We start from the raw sequence: 20,906 nt of genomic DNA on the forward strand, positions 1-20,906 counted from the left end.
ACTAAAAGATCTGCCTCCCATTCTACTTTTAGAAATTCTAGGAACCACTAGTAAACCTGCAGATTGAGAGCGAAGTGCTCTGTTAGGAACATAGGGAACAATCTTGGGAACAAAAATTTTATTCTTGATTCAACAAGAAGCCAAAAAAGAGAAGCCAGGATAGGAGAAATATGATCTCTCTTTTTAATTTTCATCAGAACTCTGGCTGCAGCATTTTGGATCACCTGAAGGCCTTTAACTACAGTTTGTGGACTTCCTGATAGTAAAGAATTACAATAGTCCAGCCTTGAAGTAACAAATGCATGGACCAGTTTCTCAGCATCACCCCTGGACAGGATATTTCTAATTTTTGCAATATTGCGCAGATGAAAGAAGGAAATTCTAGAAACCTCTTTGATATGGGATTTAAATGACAGGATCTGATCAAAAACAACATCAAAATTTTTTACTTTATTACCTGAAATCAGTTTAATCCCATCCCAATGGGATTAGGTCCCAAGACTATAACTTCTGTATTGTCTGCATTCAGAAGGACAAAGTTAAGAGTCATTCAGGTTTTTATGTCTTCGAGACATGCCTGTAATCTATGTAATGAGTTAGCTTCATCTAGATTTATAGACAGATATAGCTGGGTATCATCAGCATAACAGTGGAAATTAATCCCATGCTTTCTTATAACTCTACCGATTGGGAGCATATATAAGATAAACAGAATTGGTCCTAGCACTGATCCCTGTGGTACTCCACAGGTAACCTTAGAGCATGAGGAAGATTTGTCATTAACGCGACCAAACTAAAATCGATCAGATAAATAAGATTTAAACCAGTCTAGTTCCTGCTGTTCCTTTAATTCCTGCAAAATATTCAACTCTTTCTAAAAGAATATTATGATCAACTGTATCAAATGCAGCACTGAGTTTTTGTTTTTTTTTTTACTTTTTTTTTTTACTTCTTTCCATGGAAATGACTAATTTCCCAATCATAAGCAAATTCTAGTAATGACAATACAACTGTTGGAGTTCCTCAGAAACGTTGCGCTTTAGCTATGGATGCCTTTTGTTTCTTATTTCTGCAGTTTTCTTCACCCAACATATTGTTTGTTTGATATAAAGATCATTTCCAGCACTTGAGAGCAGCGGAGAACAGAAAGCAAAAAAAAAAAAGCTGGTATTCTTTTACCTGAAAAAAAAAAACAAAACAAAAAACTGATCTTTAATTCCCAGGACTTTCAATGGAAAATGGGCATATGCTTTGCTTTTCACTATTTGTACAGTGTTCTATTTCAGTGGGAAAACACAAGAATAAATATTTAATTGTCTTTTTTTTATTGTCCTCTGTCTACAGCCTGTCCATCAGGTTTTTTCAAGCCTACTCAAGGAGATGAGTCCTGTATGCAGTGTCCAATCAACAGCCGTACCACGAGTGAGGGTGCCATCAACTGCATTTGCCGTAATGGATACTATCGTACTGACTCCGATCCACTCCAGATGCCATGCACAAGTATGTATACATCTGCATTTGTTTTATAGTTTTTTTAACATTGAAGTCACCTGACAAAGATTCAAGACTGGGGACGATTCTTTAGCGTCAAATATGAACTCTTTGGCATACACATTTCTTAGTCAGAAGTAGAAGTTTCTTGGGTCAAAAGAATGATAAAGGTCTGCTTGGCTTTAAGCAGAGAAATCCTGTCAAAGCTGCCCCTCACTTAAACATAATGCTGACATGCTCAAAGTATGGCTGTCCACAGATCTGACCTAACAGACAAGGCTCGGCTGCCCTCCCTCAACATCACACAGTCTCCGCTCCAATGCAGACTGGAGGTTAGCGGGCCAGGGCGAATTTCTTTATACAGGGTCAGTCTCAGAGAATGAACCGGGGTGAAGCCTTCCCTTGTGATGCCAATGAAGCCTATTGAATTAGAATTTGAATTTGAGGCTGACGCTGACACGAGGAAAGAGAGGGCTAGATGGATGGAAAAAGAGAAGCAAAAATGATCGCGGGAGAAGTTCAGGATAAAAGAGGAAATCACTTTTACTTGAAAAGAAAACAGGTTTGAACAGGAGAACTAGTGCTGAGTAAAACAAAATCGAACAGTATTAAAAAAATTATCACCTATAAATACTTCCTCAGCCTGTTGAAAAGGAAGAGGGGGGAAAAGATTTGATGGTCTCCAACAATGGAGATTTGCATAAGCCTCGGTCTTGGAGTTGAGCAGCTGTTGTGAATGAGAAAGCAGCAGCGTCACGTCAGCCGTATTAAACGCAGCGGGTCTGGTCTGATTAAAGCAAGAAAACAGGCCCATCAGAGAGGCCCGCTGGCTAATGGGAGGGATATTAGTCCTCCTCCCTTCGAAGGACATGCCAAAGAGGAGTTGTGTTTCAGAAAGACTCCAGGAAGGGCACTCCGACGGGCTTTCTTCCACTATGGGAGATCTTTTAATTGCTGCCAATTAAAAAGAGGTTAAGTAAAAAGTGATCGATTCATAGTTAGGATGTTGTGGGCGGAGTGGAGCTGTTTATCTCGTTAGTCCTGGAGGATAGCTCTACCATAATTAGGTGCATATGGCCGTAAAAGATAAACAGTTTTCTTTGTTTATTTGTTTGGCCTGCCACTCGACATCCAGCACCATGAGGAAAGTTTCCTCTCTACTGTCTGAATAAACAAATAATATAATATCTAATAATAAATAGGTTTCTCTTAGTGGCCATTCTGCCCTTCATTAGAAAATTGTTAAAAGAAAATGTTAAGAAAGCACTTGATAAAGTGGAGATCAGTTTTGAAAATGAGAGTGCAAATGGGCTCCTCAAGGGAAAAGGCACTGCATGCCTGGAATGCAGTCAACTCAAAGAGCCTATACAGACAAGCTTGAGGAATTTCTCTCCTCCTTGTAGGGGGGTTGTGTAAGTAGAGATAGCAATTATGCCCTTCACTTTGTCAATGGCACAACACATCATCCATCAAGAGCATATACTAGTTACTGTCCAGAAGTTGTGCTTATGTGAACTACAATTGGATTTGTTAAACTGGTTTTTATGACTTTATTTTAAATCTCAGCAAATTATTTACTTTACACCCCCGTGTGTTTTTGGGGTCAAATAAGAACAATGAATGGACACTTGACACACAGTTAAAGCTGCCCATAAATGTCCAATGTTTAAGAAAGTACTAGATTAGAACAGCAACATTAATGGGGTCATAGTAAATCATATTGACTTGTGCAGATTTTTTTGGGGGGATAATACTATTACATGGGGATTTAAAATGAAATTAAAATGCATGCTGTATAGTGCCTTAAGAAAGTATTCACACACAATTTCTTAAAATTTATAACGTGTATTTCATTGTGCAATTATCTGGTGATGCAACTCAGGGTAGCTCTAAGGGAGCTGCAGAGATCTATGACTCAGGTAGGAGAATCTGAACAATTGCTAATTATGAACTAAATAAAAAGGTCTAAATTCTAGATCTACTGATCTACTGCGCTGTAACTTTTATGTAAATCGCTGCTCATTAAAGTAGCAGGGCAGTACATCCATGTTCTAGGAACTCTGTTTAGTAGAGATAGTGAAGTGGATTAGAGTTTTTAGGTAGGTGGATAGAGTCAAATGCAGGAAGAAGTACCCCCGAAGAAATTGGCATTCAGACCTAAATTTAACAGAGACTTTTTGGTGTACATTGAATATTGGTTTTAAAAATAATTACCACTCAGCCTGAATGTTAGAGAGTGTATTTCAATCTTTTCCAGTTTATTTAAATAGCACCAACTCACAACACCTATTTATCAACGCATAAACAGAAAAAAAAAACTCTAACTAATTATGTGGACAGATTACAAGTCAACTGTATGCTTTGCAATTGAGCCTAGTTTTTATTTATTTATTTATTTATTTATTTATTTATTTATTTATTTAATCAGGACAGAGAACATTAACGAACAATCTTATACTTCTGTACAGATTGTAAATGAGCCAGACTATAGCATAGTTGCTAATTTACATCTGTCGTCCTGAGGCAGGAAGACAAAACAACACAAGATCACATAATACAATCTCAGTCAAAACACATAGACACACGTTCAGACAATGACATTACAACAATAAAATTAGTGAGTGTATGAGTGGGAACTTTTAAGAAACTGTTTAAGGTGCTTTTTAAATGTGCAATAAGTGGGACATTCCCTGATGTTTTTTGGGAGGCTGTTCGAGAAGTGACCCCCACTGACTGATAGAACAGTTTGTCCAAAGTATGCAATGTGTTGTAGTTAGGTAGTCAAATTGGTTATAAAGTCACTGACATGCAGCATTTGCTCCTCCTGAAAGAGCACGCAGTAACAGTGGAAAGAAAACTTAAACAAAGAGATACCTCCAGTAGAACCAAGTTCAGTGTAAAGGGTCATTTCCCACAGCACACTCAGGGTTTGAGAGAAAGATTTAAACTCAAAAGAACATTGAAGGACTGTTTTAGAATTGCTTTCTTTGGGAAAGAGAAGTTTAAAAAGGTAATGGCAGTTCAAGCTCCTTTAGTGTCTTTTCATGAAGAGAAACACATATAGGCAGATAAGATCTGAGAAGGTTTTTAAGACCAGGGGATAAAAGAGAACTCTCACAATAAGTTGCAGTAAAGGCTCAGCAAGTAGCTATGTATAAAAGAGAGGTAACCTCAACCAATGAAAGACAGGGCCGAGTGTATCATCTATAGAAGAAGAATACACTTGGCCCTCTGGGTTGTACTGCTGCCAAAAACTCCATATTCCTCCTCTATAGTGATACACTTGGCCCCGCCCAATATTGGTTGACCCTGTAGGGTGTCATAGGAGGATGTCACATCTAAACAAAACACCAGGCCTGATGCAGCCTCTACGAAGAGTAAAAAAAAAAACAGAAAATGAAAAGCCAGAAAAACATAAATAATACAAAACTTAATACCAGTAAAAGTGTTGTAACTTCCCCATCCCAGATTATCAGGGAGATAATCCAGCTTTGTTTGATCTGCACCAAAGGGCATTTTTTTTTCTAACCCGTATCTATGTGCCTCCACAAAAGCTCAGTACCAGGACCTGACCTGTTATACCTACAATTTATATCATTTAAAACAATTTAAAACCCCACCTGGACGCAGCCCATGTCTTCACACAGCATATTTATTTCATTAAGAGCTTTTAGTTACAAGGTGCTTTGCTTTTCTAGCTTCAGCTGAATACTGTATTAATGACATAGGCACAAATACATTGTCTGATGCTCACATGCCAGTGAGCACTGCGCTCAGTTGAGCAGCGATAAACAAGTCAAATTCAGGGCCTTTTTTCTCTCTAACACAAATACACACTGACACCAGCATCCATTAAATTAAACAGACTGTATAAGAATAAAATTCAGACCTGAGAGAGCACTACATAATTATTTCAAGAGCTTTTACCTTAGGTACTAAAAATACCTCAGAGCTCAAGTGAGCTTATTGAAATGTCACTGTTTATTTTAATAACTGTTGTGTTTACTCACTGATATTCAGGAAATGCTCTAAAGTCTGAGGTGCAGTAATAGAATATCATCCACAGTCACTAGTTCTATTAAGTGGCATTCTCCTTTATTTAATCACAAAGCTTAAATAAATTGGCTCACTAAGATGTAGGCTTAACAAAAATGAAATAAAAATAACTTCAGTTGATGTCATAACTGTAAATCGCAACATGCCCAATTTTTTCTTAATTCATACCTGTGCCCATATCTGTGAAATAGTGCAGTTTTATTCTTCTACCCGTAATTGAGCATTTACTTCAGTAACCTGCTGTTTCCAACTAGTGCAGAAATCTAATTTGCACACAGAACTGTTAGTTGCTGGAAAAGTACAAACTTGATAATACATTAAGAGTTTTTATTTAATTACGTACTATAGGTACTGTATGTCCCTCAAGGGATTAGGCATGATGTTCAATCTGACTCCTAATTGTTCTGGGTGAAATTGGCCTGTTGGTCTGTTGTGCTTATCGTCTGGCTAAAGAGTACGACAAAAAGGGTTTTAACCTCAATTTTTATTTTATTTTTATGTGTGGGGTCTCATAAGTTTTGAAAGACACCCGACAATTTTACAAACTTTGAGTGTAAGCAAGCCTCAAGATGGAGAAATTAAATTCTATTCTGGAATTAATCAGGAGCAATAAAAGGAAGAAAAATAGGTAAAACATTTTGTCATTTTATCAGAATTTCGAAACATATTCCTTACTAATGGTAATTGCTATTGGAGCAAAATTTGGTGAGCTACAATCACAACTACAAGACAACAGAATAGAAATGTATACAACACTTTTTAGATTTTTTTTTTTTTTACACACATGAATATGTAATGTTCATTTTACTTAATAACCATGTCTATGCTATGCTTTTTTTTAAATAAAACCCTTTTTCTGGCAGAATCCCAGAATACAAGAGCTATTCTAAACATTTATGTCTGTATGCAACTATTTCATCAAAGGGTTTTCCTGCTTTAACATTTGTCCGTTTACATTACTAAATGCTGAAACTATAAATCTGTCTTGCTTTTCAGCTGTTCCCTCAGCTCCACAGGCTGTGATCTCAAGTGTGAATGAAACCTCTGTGATGCTGGAGTGGATGCCACCCCGAGATTCTGGAGGCCGTGAGGACGTAGTCTTCAACATCATCTGCAAGAGCTGTGGCGGAGGTCGTGGAGGGTGCACCCGCTGCGGGGACAATGTTCAATTTTTACCTCGTCAGCTCGGCCTGACAGAAACCCGGGTGTACATTAGTGACCTGTTGGCCCACACGCAGTACACGTTTGAGGTGCAAGCTGTCAACGGGGTGTCAGATCAGAGCCCCTACTCTCCTCAGTATGCCTCAGTAAACATTACCACTAACCAGGCTGGTAAGTGGGTCCATCTGTCTTCCTCAGCACTTTGCATTCGCCATGTGGTTTTCTCTTCTTTTCTTCTTTCCTCTCCTATTCTGTAAGTCTCCTGTTCCTTATGCCCTGTACAATTTTCATCACACTTTTTTCTTCAAAAGCACATTATGTGTTATGCAAAGTCTGCCTCTTTCCTCTTTTCTATGGTGATGTATGTAGATTAAGAGCTATGAAATGGGAAACAGAGCACCGCTGATGATGTGACAGACAGAATGTGATGGCCTGTTTGTCTTTAATGTGTGACCTCATCTACGTATTTCAGACTCTAGAGCAGAGGCAGCTTGCTGCTGTCTACCTGCTCGATACTGTTAAGTAACTACAACTTCATACAAGCACTTTGCTGAGGAGGAAGATATAATAAGATATCATTGTAGAGTTTGTATTATATAGCTAAAAAAAAAACTTCCAAAAGGAAGAATCCAGTTTTTAATATGAAGATTTACAGAAATGTGGTTTTGTTTAAAGGGTTAGCCTCTTTAAGATGCAGAAGATAATCCTTAAGATATTTGTTGCAGATGAAGGTATAATCCTTTATTGAACATCGCAGTTGTCATTTTCTTTTTAAGCATCTTCATGAAAAATATCATATGGTGTGCAAAGCTTTCCTTCTTAGAAAACTAATGTACTGACAGATGCCATTTGACTTTGATTTGTGTTTAGTTTGTGTTTCTAAAGGCTGATTCATACTTTGAAACAAGGTCGTCTGCATATGTGTCCAAGTGAACACAGAGACGTTCCCACACCTTCCGCAGACACTCTGCTGCACCTCGCCCAAATTGTAGGTGACCGCAGACAAGAGGCCTCTGATTGAGCAAATCTACATGCGCTCTCCACTATGCATATCTCCTTTTTGGTACCTTACCTGCTTGTTTTGTTTGTATGACCGCCATTGCGGAAAACTACTTGTGAAGTTGAACCAGCTAGAAGAGCGAGGTGTGCGAGAACGCTGGGACCCTTTTTCTCCCCGCTCTTTTTGTCCCTCCGTTGTCGGACAAACTTGCCCCCACTTCCTCACTGCCTCTGCCGTATCTAGACCCACAGCTAGTTCGTGATTGTCACTCTTGCGTTGCAGCGTGGAATAACATAGCGCAGACCACCCTTCAAAATTGACCATAAATCATAAATGTCTGCGTCATACCTGCAACAAGCTCACTGCGACACACTGCTGCGGAAGTATAACCAGCCAATCAATCCATCCATTTTCTTACACGCTTATTCCCCAAGCGGGTGGCGAGGGGTGCTGGTGCCTATCTCCAGCTGTCTATGGGCGAGAGGTGGGGTACACCCTGGACAGGTCGCCAGTACGTATAACCAGCTCTTGAAGTGAAATACTGTCCTAAAAGTGTTGATTGTTCTTCATCCACCATGCCCTAACAGAGATATTTTCCATGCCATCCATCCATTTTCTTCCCCTTATTCCCTCGGGTCGAGGTGGGTGCGATGCCAATCTCCGACAGTCTACAGGCGAAAGGCAGGGTCAAACTGTATAGGTCACCAGTCATTCACAAGGCAACAAATAGATATGCAACCATACACACTCACCTAAGGCAATTTAGTGATGCCAGTTAACCTAACAGTCATGTTTTTGGACTGTGAGAAGAAGCCAGAGTACCAGAGAGAACTCGCATGCATGTATGGGGAACATGTAAACTCCATACAGGAAAAAACCCTGGGCTAGGAATCGAACCCAGAACCTTCTTGCTTCAAGGAAACAGTGCTACATACCACTCCCCTGTACAGCCCCTTGTCCATTCCAATGCAGATTAAGGCAGTTTCTTAATATGTGTACTTGTGCATTCTCATGTGCTTGTGTACTTGTGAAACTTCATCAGCCTCAGCCCTAGTACTGTTCCAATTCACAAGAACAGCAGACCGAGAACGGACAAATCCCCTGATGTTTTTCTCGCCCCTCTCTATTTACCGAGTATGCATCAGAGCAGACTTGTTAGTTCCCAAGATTGACAGCTGTCCCAGCATGCACCAGCTTCCAATGGAGCGCTCTAAGAGCTCAGAGTATTAAGTTAAAAGTTCTCTCTTCTGTTGCTGTTGTTCACTAAAAGTACGTTTTAAGATCATATGAGGCGAGAACATTATACTTGTAAGCGTCACTATATGGCCCTTTTACCAATTCAATGCATAATAAAAAAAAAAAAAGGTTGAGAAGACCGCGGCAACCAGCGGCCCTCCAAGGGTAACAGCAGCCAGGTCTAATCCCAGCCCGTCTGCAGCAGCCCCCTCTCGGCATAGTGTGAAGTACCGCTGGTATGAAGTACAGATTTTTTTGTTTTATTTGGCAAAATGTCTATTTGATTTGTGTTTATCTGACTGTGTTCATTATATTCCCCCAATAAATTAAAGTAAGAATTTATTATTATCTAGAGACCATTAATAAACAGGAGGTGTTCCAATTGACCCATATTTATGCTGCGTGGTCCCTTTCTCCCCAAGTCCATACTTGAATGTGTCCTTCTCAAGAACATACTTGGCGATGACACGAGTCTGTACTCACATTCTTGTGAATTGAGAAACGGCCTGACTGTACACATGTTAATTTGATTGGATTCTGTTTCCTGCATCTTTTATCTTTATCTTTGGTTAAGGATTTAACAGTTTACCATCTACACACTTGGTGCACCTTGCCTTAACTGGGTTCCCCATGCGTAAATGTTAATGGAAAGGGTTCAGGTAGGGTGATTAAAACAGTACTCTGTTGTACTAAGAATATAAATTGTGCTACATCAGTATCAATATGCCCTAACCTGTTACTAAGACCACTCCTTGTCCAACTAGGAGATGTCTTTGGATGTAAATCCCAGGGAATTAGCTTTTAGCAAGTAACCTTCACCCTCTCCAGGTTCCCCAAGCACTTGGAATTACTACCATCTGATTCGCTGATCACTATTGGTGTGAGCAAGTATTTCTTATGTGTACTTAATAAAGTGACAATTATTGAGTGTACTTTCAGTATATCTATTGTCTTTCCACAGGCACCTTCGCTAGTCTCTTTTTGCTAAATGTGCAGTGATTTGAATTAATTTGACCTGGCTTTATCTAGTTTAATATAGTTTTTTATTTTAGTATTAATATTCTAATACAATTAAAATAACAGAAACATTGCTATGGTTACAAAATATAATTCTAAATAAACTGTTTTGACATTTTATTTGATTTAAGGACATTTACGTATTGGAAATGAAAGTTCCACATTTTCTTCATTGTTGTAAAAGTCAATGTTTATTAAAGGCTGGATGTTTAAAAATGCCATAACGTAGTTGGTTACAATGCTGCGGCTCAAATGGAACCTTTCATTCATGCACTGACCCTCTTTTTATTGTCTGTTTTGATTTGAGTCACTGGTGTGGTGGGTTAATGAGGGCCTGTGAGTGCAGTTAAGCGTTGTAATGAGGCCCCATGCCCCACTCCAGCTCACTGGGCCACAATAAGTCTGCCACCCCAACCCTTGGCTTCTCTGCTGCTCCTGCTGAGGGGACCTGGCGGAAATTGGGGGGCTCTGCGCCCTCTCCACTGAAGTGCCCGTCACTTCGTATTAGACAGCAATAGTTCCCGTCAGAGCGAGCTGTGAAAAGAACTCAACTCTTGCTCGCCCCCACTCAGTGTTCCCACCTCCCCCATCACCCTTTACTGTGCTAACTCTTTGGACAGGATCGCAGCTTTGCAAAGCTAAAAACTTACAGGACTGGGGTCATGGGGACCGGGAGCCAATAATTGTTTCTGGGCTGTGAGGCTTGGGGGTTACATAAACATTATGTCATCCCTAATTACCTCTGGCAGTTCTGTGCTTCTCTGTTTTAGTGAGAATGAGCTCGACGTGCAGACAAACAAACAAAAAATTAGAGATTCTACGCATTTTTCTAAATTAGTTAATCAGTTTTCCATTAGTTTATAAAAACAATTTGGGTGAGCATTATAGAAATATCAAAAATCTTTTTTATAATTATCTTAGCATTGAGTGTCGAATATAAAGGATAAGGATGATTAACACCTTATCTTTTCTGTCCAGTCATGCACTCTCTACACTCATTCATCTTCAGACTCAGGCACCATCACTGTGGGTGGTTGGTGACGGTGTCTCTGTAATGAAGGACATAATTTTCTCTAAAATACATTGCTTGATTATACGCATTAATGTCACGCAAAGCTAATTCTGCCCCTGAAGGTGTTTACATATTTTCCATAAGCATATGACAAATTCTTTAAAACTTTATCGTTGTACTCGGCAGAGTCTTGAAATATGTCTCTAACCATTTATTGAAGTATGACTCACAGTTTGCTCATCCATGTCTGCAGTGCTATGTTTATAAAATGCTGCTCTGTTTGTGATGATAAACTAGCTTCAGGAGTATGACAAAGTTTGAGGTGTCTGTCTTTTTAGGTATTAATGGGAAGCTAACTATCCTTGACATGTGAATGCAGTGATCAAGCCTAGTCTCTCATGCAAAATGTGGAGTAGTATATGGTATATATATATATATAAAGTATAACTTTACACGACAAAGAAAATTGATATAAATCTTTTATTCCAGTTTTATTTTACGACCACTGTCTTTGATTTGACATGCTCATGTAGTTTTGGAAGATTATTATTTTATTATTTATTTATTATCTATTTATTTTCACAAATCAAACTAGAAACTGAGAATACATCAATAAAAGTGTCACAGAAACCACATAGGGCTTATACCAAACGCCACACCCCTAGAACACAAAACTTCAGGCAGCTCACAATATGAAAGACATTTCACTTGAGAGAGAAAACAGAAAAGACATGTACAATAAAAAATGTTTACATTTTATTTTTCAGATTTCAGGAAGTCAATATTTGTAAAAAAAAAAAAAAAAACATACACCGCTGTCTTTTTTGGATAACAGTATTTTTTTTCAAAGACTTTCTGCCATGTATCTGAAGATTCAAAATATTTTCTATATTTATTCCATAGTTTGCATCTCGCGGCCAAAAAGAATATTGCACTTGGGTTTTAATACTTAATTGTAAATGAAAAGACAAAGCTTGTCTAGTATTATAAGAATGGTCTTGGCAGTTCTTAGCAAAATAAATCTTGAAGCTATCAGGAGACTGGCCTTGTTTTATCAGGAAAACAAAGGTACATGTTTGTTAAACATTAATTTCATAAATATTCAACGGCTGTTATTTGGAGAAAAGGGAAGCACTAGCTGTATTAACTTGACAATCAACAAGATTTAAATTTTAAGTTTCATGATATTGCTTCTAAAATAAGAATTACATTTAGTAGACAAATCGCTAGTTTGGTATAAATTAACATTCTGCTGTTTAAAATACTTAATCTAACAAACTCTTGTATTGGGTGTCAATATTGGCCAAAATGTTGTGCGGTATTTGCGTATCAGTGAATCCCTGTTTTTTTTTGTTACTTGGTTACATTTGTTTGACTGTACACTGATAACTTCTCATTTTATTTATTTGAACATTAGAATATAGTTTTTCTGCCTTTTTATTTAATTTATTATTTAGTCCTGATCAGCTTCATGGAATTTTAAAAAGTGTAGGTTAAGGTTAGGTTATAATAGATTAAAGACCAGACTTTTTTTTTTTAATCATAAATATTCGGATATATGCTGCTCATATGTTTCATTTTTAATACCCCCTAAAAGAAGAATTTAAAATATTTGGTGTTTTGTAAAAATATGTTATAAAAATATGTTGTTAAAATATTTTGCACAAATAACTGAGCAGAAATAGAAGTTCGTTGAGGACATTTAACTAACAGGAAATATATTTCCAGATAAACTAAACAGCCATTTACCCTTTATGTGTAGGATGTTTTTATCTTAATTATTAGACATGATTTTATGACAGATAACAGTACTCACATGTAAGTTATTTTTTACAAATTACAGATTTCAAAATGGTGACTTTATAGCATCAGTCGAACAGTTTGTGTTCTCACATCTTGACACATATGGTTCGATAGAGAGTTTAGGCAAGCAAACGGGAGCACACTACATATTTGAATTATTCCAAACACCGCACACATGGAAGTAATTGTATAATTCCAGGTCATGGCTTCAAAGCCTGAAGGTGCTATTAGTAGTGTTTAAAAGAATAGCTCTGCCTATGCACACCAGGGGTAAACCTTGTCTTAGTGGCATATGTTATTTACTGAGTAATTTTATAAAGGAAGTGATTAGTTGATATAAACGGAAAGGCTTCCTCAAGAATGTAAAACCATGTAAACGGATTGCAAAGATCATAAATCATTTCGGTGTGACTGTAAAAAATGCTAACTTATCTATTGCAGTGTTCTGAATAGAGATCATTTTATATGTTGAAGGCAACATATAAAACATGCTCTGAGTGATTTAAGCCTCTTCAACAGATGCATTCGATTCTTGCACATTCCTGCCTTCTGTGGTGGTTTTGTTTATTAGATTTCATATTTGTTAAGGCATTTCATTTGCTCAAGGTGAGCTGCTATTATTATTAATAAACACAGATCCTGAATTGGTTTCTTATCAGACGAGTTTGTTAATTGTGAATCCTCATATTATGATGAGGATGGGGGGTGCAATCAGGTTCAGCCTTTTCATATGGCCTAGGGAAGATTTATGAGTTAATTATGCTTTAAATTGCTCAGGTTCACTGTAACCAGGCTACCAGGGACTATTCTGCTCCAGTGGAGCACTGGTGTAAAGCCAGGAGGAGCTGCCAAGATGGCTACTCACAAGCCAAAAGTAGCCTCTATCCCTCTGACTTATTCATCATGTCACCAGTTGATAAAAAATATAAATATATTGTTTCTTTTTTAAAGCCCTAAATTCAAAGTTTACTGCTTTTGCATAATATGATCAGATGAAAAACATCAACATATTTCTATACAGTTTAAAACCTTATATACATCAGTCAAGTTCAAGAACTCTGTTTTTGAAAAAACAGGTTGTGAACCATCATGGCATAAGTTTATTATATTAAAGATACTAATGGAAAGGATAGATTTTCCTTATGTACTTTTCAGCAACCAAAAAACAAAATTAGGCTAGGCTTGTTATAAAGTAGTTCCAAGAAATGATTAACAAGACTGAGACTAAAAAAAGGCCTGAAAGTGTCAGAGCTGGTGACTTAATAATAAAGAAAGTGATTGAGTGTCAGAAGGGGATGAGCATACATTGTTTAGTGTGACTGTGACAGAAGGTGATAAGAGGGGCACATATGGTGAGTGCCAGCATAGGTCAGTGCTGCAGACAGACAGGAGGCCTCAGCAGGCACCTGGAGCTCAGCACTGACAGAACCTTTAGAATAAAGCTGCTTTGGTATCCATCCAGCCAACCACACATGCAGAGAATTCAAAAGCATACTGAGCAGTCTGTACATAAAAATATCATAGCTGGCATGCATTAAGATATGTGTAGAAAAACAAATTGTGATGTATGTACTGACATAGAGATTTTTTAGCTATGTTTTTGGAAATTAAGGATTCTTAAATAACCACTTTCTGGATCATTAATAAAACATGTTAAAATATGTTAAGATATATTATTTTTAATAAAAAGTTAGTAGCTGTTAGATTTTTTTTCCCTTCCATTGAGTACATTACATTAAGATCTGCAGGTTTGCAGAAGTGTAAAAGAGAAAACAGCAGAATGCACATTATTTGGTTATTGATTAAGGTTAAAATACCGTGATCATTTGCTTAGTGTGCTGTAAAAGGGAGTAAACACAAATGCACGATTAATTATCATTAAGTGCTTTAACTGTATTCCGAAATTTCTCTACAATGACTTTAATGTAGTCATTTATTTATTTGCTATATCCAAGAGTGGTTCAAAGAGCACTGCTTTTAATTTATTAACTTTTCTGTAAAAATTTATAGAGTTACTCTCATCAATTAAGCAAATGAATCAGTGATAAACACAATGACAGCATTCGCCTTCTAGTTCTCTCCATGGACTGCTCTTCTGCCTCACCCCTTTAAGTTGCCAAACGCATAAAAATTTCCGTTGACATATGCATGAAGTATTCTTTTGAGGAGTGTTGTAAAACACAGTTGTTATTGACTCTGAGGTGGTCTTGCATGTGTTTTTTCTGCTTACCATGATAACTCCCCCCCCCCACCACACACATACACCCACAGGCCACTAATGCAACTTTTTTTGTGTAGCCTAGATTTTCTCACATAGGCGAAGCACATAAAGGCTCGGCCGTCATCATCCTCTTAAAGGTTTTATCTTTCATCTGGGGTCATGACCTTAATAAACATAGATGATCTTTAATGATATTTTCTGTTGTTCAACACTCATTGCAGCAGCTCCACACTATTTAAATCCGGATGAGCTTAATGTTGAGGCAAAAAAAAATAAGTGCTGTTCATCAAGCATTGCAGCACATTTGTAAAATTGTGAAAATTAACACATTTAAAGTTATTTGTGATTCTCTGCTACATAAAATCCTCATGATCAAAGCAAGAAGTTCAGCATCTCAGATGATTTTAAACATGCACTTAGCTAAATATGGTATTTTTTTCTTCCAGTATTGGTAGCAAATTCCCCTGGAGAGACACAACTTCCAGCACTCCTTTGGTCTTTTAGCCAGGCACTTGTTTCCATTTTACAACTAAAACTTCAACTTAAATATTGTTATTCAGATTTTTTTTTTTTTTATAAAAAAGATAAAGTAGCGTATAACTATTAACACAATTGAAACATTTCTAAAATGTGTTTTGCAAATAATTTGAAAGACGTATTGTGCACTTCTATTTGGCCCCCTTTACTCTGAAACTGGTCAATAAAATTATGAATAATCACGTCAGAAATCACCAAGTAAAACAACTCCAAATGTGTAATTGAATTTTAGTGTAAATACAACTGCTATTTCATGGCCTCTAAGTTTTTTTTTAGAGAATATTAATAAAAAAACATTGATACAGAAGACCAATAATAACCTCAGATAAATCAGGGACAATGCTTTCGAAAGGATTAGGATGATTAGGCATCCAGGGTTGGCTAAATGTTTGGTTATAAAGCCAACTGTACAATCATCTGAAAATGGAAAAATGTATGGCCATACTAAAAACATACTAAGACATGGTTGCTTATCAATACTGCCCTCGGGAGGAGCTGCAGAAATTGGCAGCTCAAGTGGGATCATGTGTAATTAGTGTAACATTCGTGTGTTTTTGCAGGTGGGACAGATAAGGTAGTCGGTGCTGATAGAAATGATGAAGCTAAAAACAGCAGAAAACAAATTAAAACCTTTGTCAGCTGTAAAAAAAACAGCAACAACGTAAGCGTAAACCCTGTGCTAAAATGGAGTAATTTTTTATTTAAAAATATATTTCACATGATATCTCAATTAAATAAATATAACTAAATAGTAGAATTTAGGAAAAACAAGGTCACTTTCTCTCTTGTCGTCTCATTTCTATATACTTGTTGTTTTATACTATGTCAGTCAAACATTAGGAATACACAGTAGTTTTGAGAGTAGTTTTTGTTACTTTTGTTTATTTTGTATTTCAGAATTTTGTAATTGCAACTGAATCCCTTTCTTGATGGAAGAAAAGACAACCACAGCCCACACTTGCTTTCCAACTGCGAATAATATTGACATGCAACCTGTGGTTTGTGGAGTTTTTCTTCTTGCCCATTTGGAAGTTGTTTAAATGCAGATACGCTGCCTGCTGATTAAACTGCAGTTTTGACCCACGGCTATGCGCATCAAAGCCTTCAATCTACATCACTGTAGCAGACAGCTCAAATATTGTCTGTTCAGTCTTAATCGTCCCGGAGAGACGGAAAGACCACAGCAAATCTGTGGATTCCAAATGCTGGTATTATATTCTGCCCGGAATGCTTTTAACATACAAAATGTCTATTTCAGCATAAATAAAGGACTTTTTTGCAGTAATATAAGATGGCATTTCTGTCATTATACAAATGTCAAACATTTTTTATTGAAGAAAAGCTGTTTTATTAGTTTATCCCATATTGACAAAGCACAGCTTACTACACTTGTTAAAGAAAGGAAAAAGTGATGTTATTTATTCCCTTTAACATGATTTGTAGTGTAATTAACCTCCTTATTCAAAAAGGCAGAAAAGTTGAACAAAGAACCATATTTCTTTCAAACTTATAAATACTTTCCATTTCCTCTGCAAGATGTGTCCTTGTCCACAGATTTTTATTGCATTTAGTTCTGCAATGTGGTAGTTTGGCCTACATTTAAATCTCATCCTCTCAAATCCCCTGAAAACATTTCAGACCCCTAAACCGCCTAGTTTAGAATTAGTTTACGTTGTCTTTATGATCATATTGTTGCCCCCCTATTTTCCAATGCAGCTGGGTTAAAGCTTGATCAACTGAAATCTCACTTTTGTAGCTTTACTGCTTTGGAAAATCTTTATAAATGTAAAACCCACAATCCTTTGCAGCTGGGGAAATGGGGAAGGCTGCCAGCATGCTAAAAGTACATGCAAATATGAGCCTCTCCCTCAAAGATGTCTCGATCTGCAGCTCGTAAATGGACGGCAGCCTGAAGGAGTGGAGCAGTGGCTGCTAGTTTGGGAGGCTGCATAATTTGCAGCCAGCTGGTTCAGTCCTCTTGTGAAAGTTTCCTCTGCGGGAAAACTGATTTTACAATGAAAAGGGAAAGGGATTTACGAGGCCTGACCTGTTCTCGCAACCTCCCCACATCTTCCCCAAATCATAGCATTGCGTTTTGCAGTGGAACGTCAAATCAAATCAGAGCCACATGTTTGCAGACACAGTGGTTTGTAAAAAAGATGCAGATAAAAATTATTAAACTAAGTTGTATGAAGTGGACTTCATATCTTATATATCACCACTACTTATTTGAGGAAAGGTTTTTCACATATTTTGTTTAAATCGGAGCAAGGTAAGAGTCCTTTATCACTGGATGCATGTGATGTGGGTGTGTGACAAGATTCCTCTGCTGCCAGGCGTCCCCAGTGGTCCCTCTTTATCAGCTTTACTTAATGAAGATGCCCATCATGTTCCCAGCGGTTCCTATTATTTGAGGCCAAACACTACAAGTCAAGGAGATCTTCAAAGGGAGAGTGGAAAAGCCCACTAAAAGAGTGCAATATAATAACATTACAGAGCCATACATTAATTAGATGGATGAAAGCCTCACTTTTGTGCTATGTGTGGTAGCAGAAACATGTCCCGGTAAATTGGCTTGGTTTTTAATGAGCAGCAATATCCCTGTAAACGCCATCTTTAATTGATTAGGGATGCCATTAGGTGCTCAGATATAGCAGTAAAACATCTATCGCAGATGTTGCACAAAACAGAGCCTTTGTTGTTCTCCTAGCTTGGTTCAAGGCCAGAGTGGACTCGCAGTGGCTGTTTTTTCTATCAGATCCAGTATGGGGTAATAATGTGGGGTCTGAAACCTAATTCTCTGACAACAGCTGGGGCTGCCTGTCTTTGGTCAATTAAGTAACATGATACTCCCTCATTCCTCCCTGTATTCATTATTTGATTTGATTGTCCCATTATTTTCTTTGAGCTATTTAGACGTTTTGATGTATTAGATTGAAAATAGAAGTAAATAGTCTCTCCACAGTTAAAGTTATGGCAAAGCGTATTCCCAGAAAACGGATTCTCATTCAGTTGATGTTGTTTTAACCTCTGAAAGCTGCACTTTCTTATTCACATGCTCAAGTTTTGTGGTGTCTGCGAAAAACGTTTTGTACCATGCCATTTGTCTTTCCAATTCATCCATCTAATCTAATTATATAAACTTATATCCTGTCTCTGTCCTTGTAACTGCTTTATTAGATTTAAAAGCATAAAAAAAAACATTTGCTGCGAATATCTATGAATGAAGCTGTCAGTAAACGTTTGTGACCTGATATAGAATCGACATATTGTACTGTGTGTATATATAAAATGGAGTTTTTTTATTCTATTTGTGTTAAGGCAAGTAGGATCCTCATGATTTAGAAAGGATTACTACAACAACAGAAAATGGCTTGAAATTATTGCAACATGTGTTTAGTGGCTTAATTTGATGACTTGTTTTCACACAGGAAACCAAGTATTTACTTAGTCCTCAAAATTACAGATTAATATGTGGAAAAAAACAGTAAGTAAAGACATTTGTGGATTTGGAGTTTCTAAATGTGATATAAGAAAATAGCTAACATATGTGAATCAGTCCTGAAGGCATCACTGCAGCGAAGCATCAACTCTGCATGCCAACACATTCCACAATCAATTGGTGGAACATCAACGTAGCTTGAAGTGCATGTACTGAATTACCTCAAAATACGCAGTACAGCTGTTTCTATATTCCAAGCACCTTTGTAGTTTTCCCTACTTGCATAATGTTTCAACACCTCACCTTTGAGTGCATTATTTACCTGTAAGAGCTATGACCTCATTTATTTGAATCTCACTCCATCTTCGAGGCCGTAGGGGCCCTACGTTACAACTGCCACTCTGTCTTACCGAATCTTGTCCTTTGTCAAAAATTAACTGAAGTATTCTCCTTCTGCAGGTTTTTTTTTATGCTGGCATGTGTCCATCCTCCTGTACATGAATACATGAGCTTCCTTTGTTTCTACAGTCCTGTATCAGGTTTCTGGGCATGGCTGTTCCGTGCGTTTAATGGAAATGCTATGCAGGAAAAGGCCATGTGGCAGTCTTGAATATATGTGCATCCGTAATGGGATACTCGTGAGTTCCCCTTTGAGTAACTGTTTGCCTTATTAGGTTGTCGTCTTGTGACTGCAAACAAACTGGGGAGTACTTTGAGATAGAGGAGATTCCTCAGGCTGGTATCCTGGCTGCACGCTGTAAATATTGCTGTACCTCGGACTCCTGGATGGGAGTATCGTGCCAAACCTTAGAGAGTTACAGGATATCTTGGTGAGAGTGTTTCCCTAAGACGAAATACAGAAACTCAATTTATTATCTTCCGGCAGCTGCACATGACGTACTCAGTGACTTGCCAAAGCCTTTTATGTGAGATATCACAATTTATTATATTAGGCGGAAGCTTTTGTTTTAGTAAAAAGGCATGCGAGGCTTCGCTGACAGATGTGTAATTATAAGATCTGAGTCACTGTGGTTACTTATATAACTTTATTTTCTTCTCCTTCTTTGCACAGTTTGGGCAAACATCTTTCTGACCGATAGTTAAATTTATTTTCAGGTTTCGATATTAAAGTCACATGCATAATTTATGGATAATTATATAACAACCATACACATGTTACTTCATAGCCTTATATTATAGAGGCGTGGTAGTTGCAGTTTTCCAGTCAATGGATTTTGAACAGAGAACGCGTGCCGAGGGAGAGACTTTTGACTTTATTGCTTGGACTCAGGGGAGCCACTGTGTTGCTGGCTAAGGGCAGTGTGTGTGAGTCGCATGGGCCTGAAACTGATGAGCGTAGGGTTTGGTGTACATAAATTTCACCCAGCACCCCTCCTTCTCTGACACCTCAACCCACCCTACCCTTTCACACACACAGAGAGGCTTAGACATTGAGGCCTGCAGTCCTTGCCAAGCTTCCCAGACAGAGCTTTTTATCCTCGGCCTCTCTTAGCTTTAAGCTGACCTGTGACACCCTGAACTAATCATAATGGTTGCTGGACAACTTTGGGTGATCACGCCCCTGTCTGACCTGACAATATTTTAGGTCACATGGCGGTGTAAGATAATAGCGGACCACCCATGATGTAAGAAATTCACTAACAAGAAATATTTTCTTTTATTTATGTTGTCACATAAATAAATAAATAACCTTAAAACTTATTTTAGAAAGTGTTTTTTAATATAGCATGTTCATATACAGATTGCACAGTAAATAAATTGGTAATTGTGCATCTAAATAGATTTTTGTAAGAAGACATATATATTTGACATATTTTATGTAGTCATAGCTAAGTACCTATTGTTACAGCAGCTAGATAGATTTATAAATTCATAAATATATATATATATATATATATATATATATATA

At 37.6% G+C, this 20,906-nt stretch overlaps 1 protein-coding gene across 4 annotated transcripts in view; it reads left to right on the top strand.

Moving 5' to 3' along the window:
• ephb2 (EPH receptor B2) overlaps positions 1-20,906 on the top strand; it is a 158,439-nt gene that overhangs the window by 110,332 nt on the left and 27,201 nt on the right. For all 4 annotated transcript variants that reach the window (XM_015375333.1, XM_015375335.1, XM_015375334.1 and 1 more), the window contains exons 4-5: positions 1,345-1,500; positions 6,544-6,879. In XM_015375333.1, the coding sequence (XP_015230819.1) occupies positions 1,345-1,500; positions 6,544-6,879 (492 nt within the window). The remainder of the gene's footprint in view (positions 1-1,344; positions 1,501-6,543; positions 6,880-20,906) is intronic.

This window comes from Cyprinodon variegatus, unplaced genomic scaffold (genome assembly GCF_000732505.1).
Source record: "Cyprinodon variegatus isolate N-32 unplaced genomic scaffold, C_variegatus-1.0 Scaffold117, whole genome shotgun sequence".
NCBI classification, from domain to species: Eukaryota; Metazoa; Chordata; class Actinopteri; order Cyprinodontiformes; family Cyprinodontidae; genus Cyprinodon; species Cyprinodon variegatus.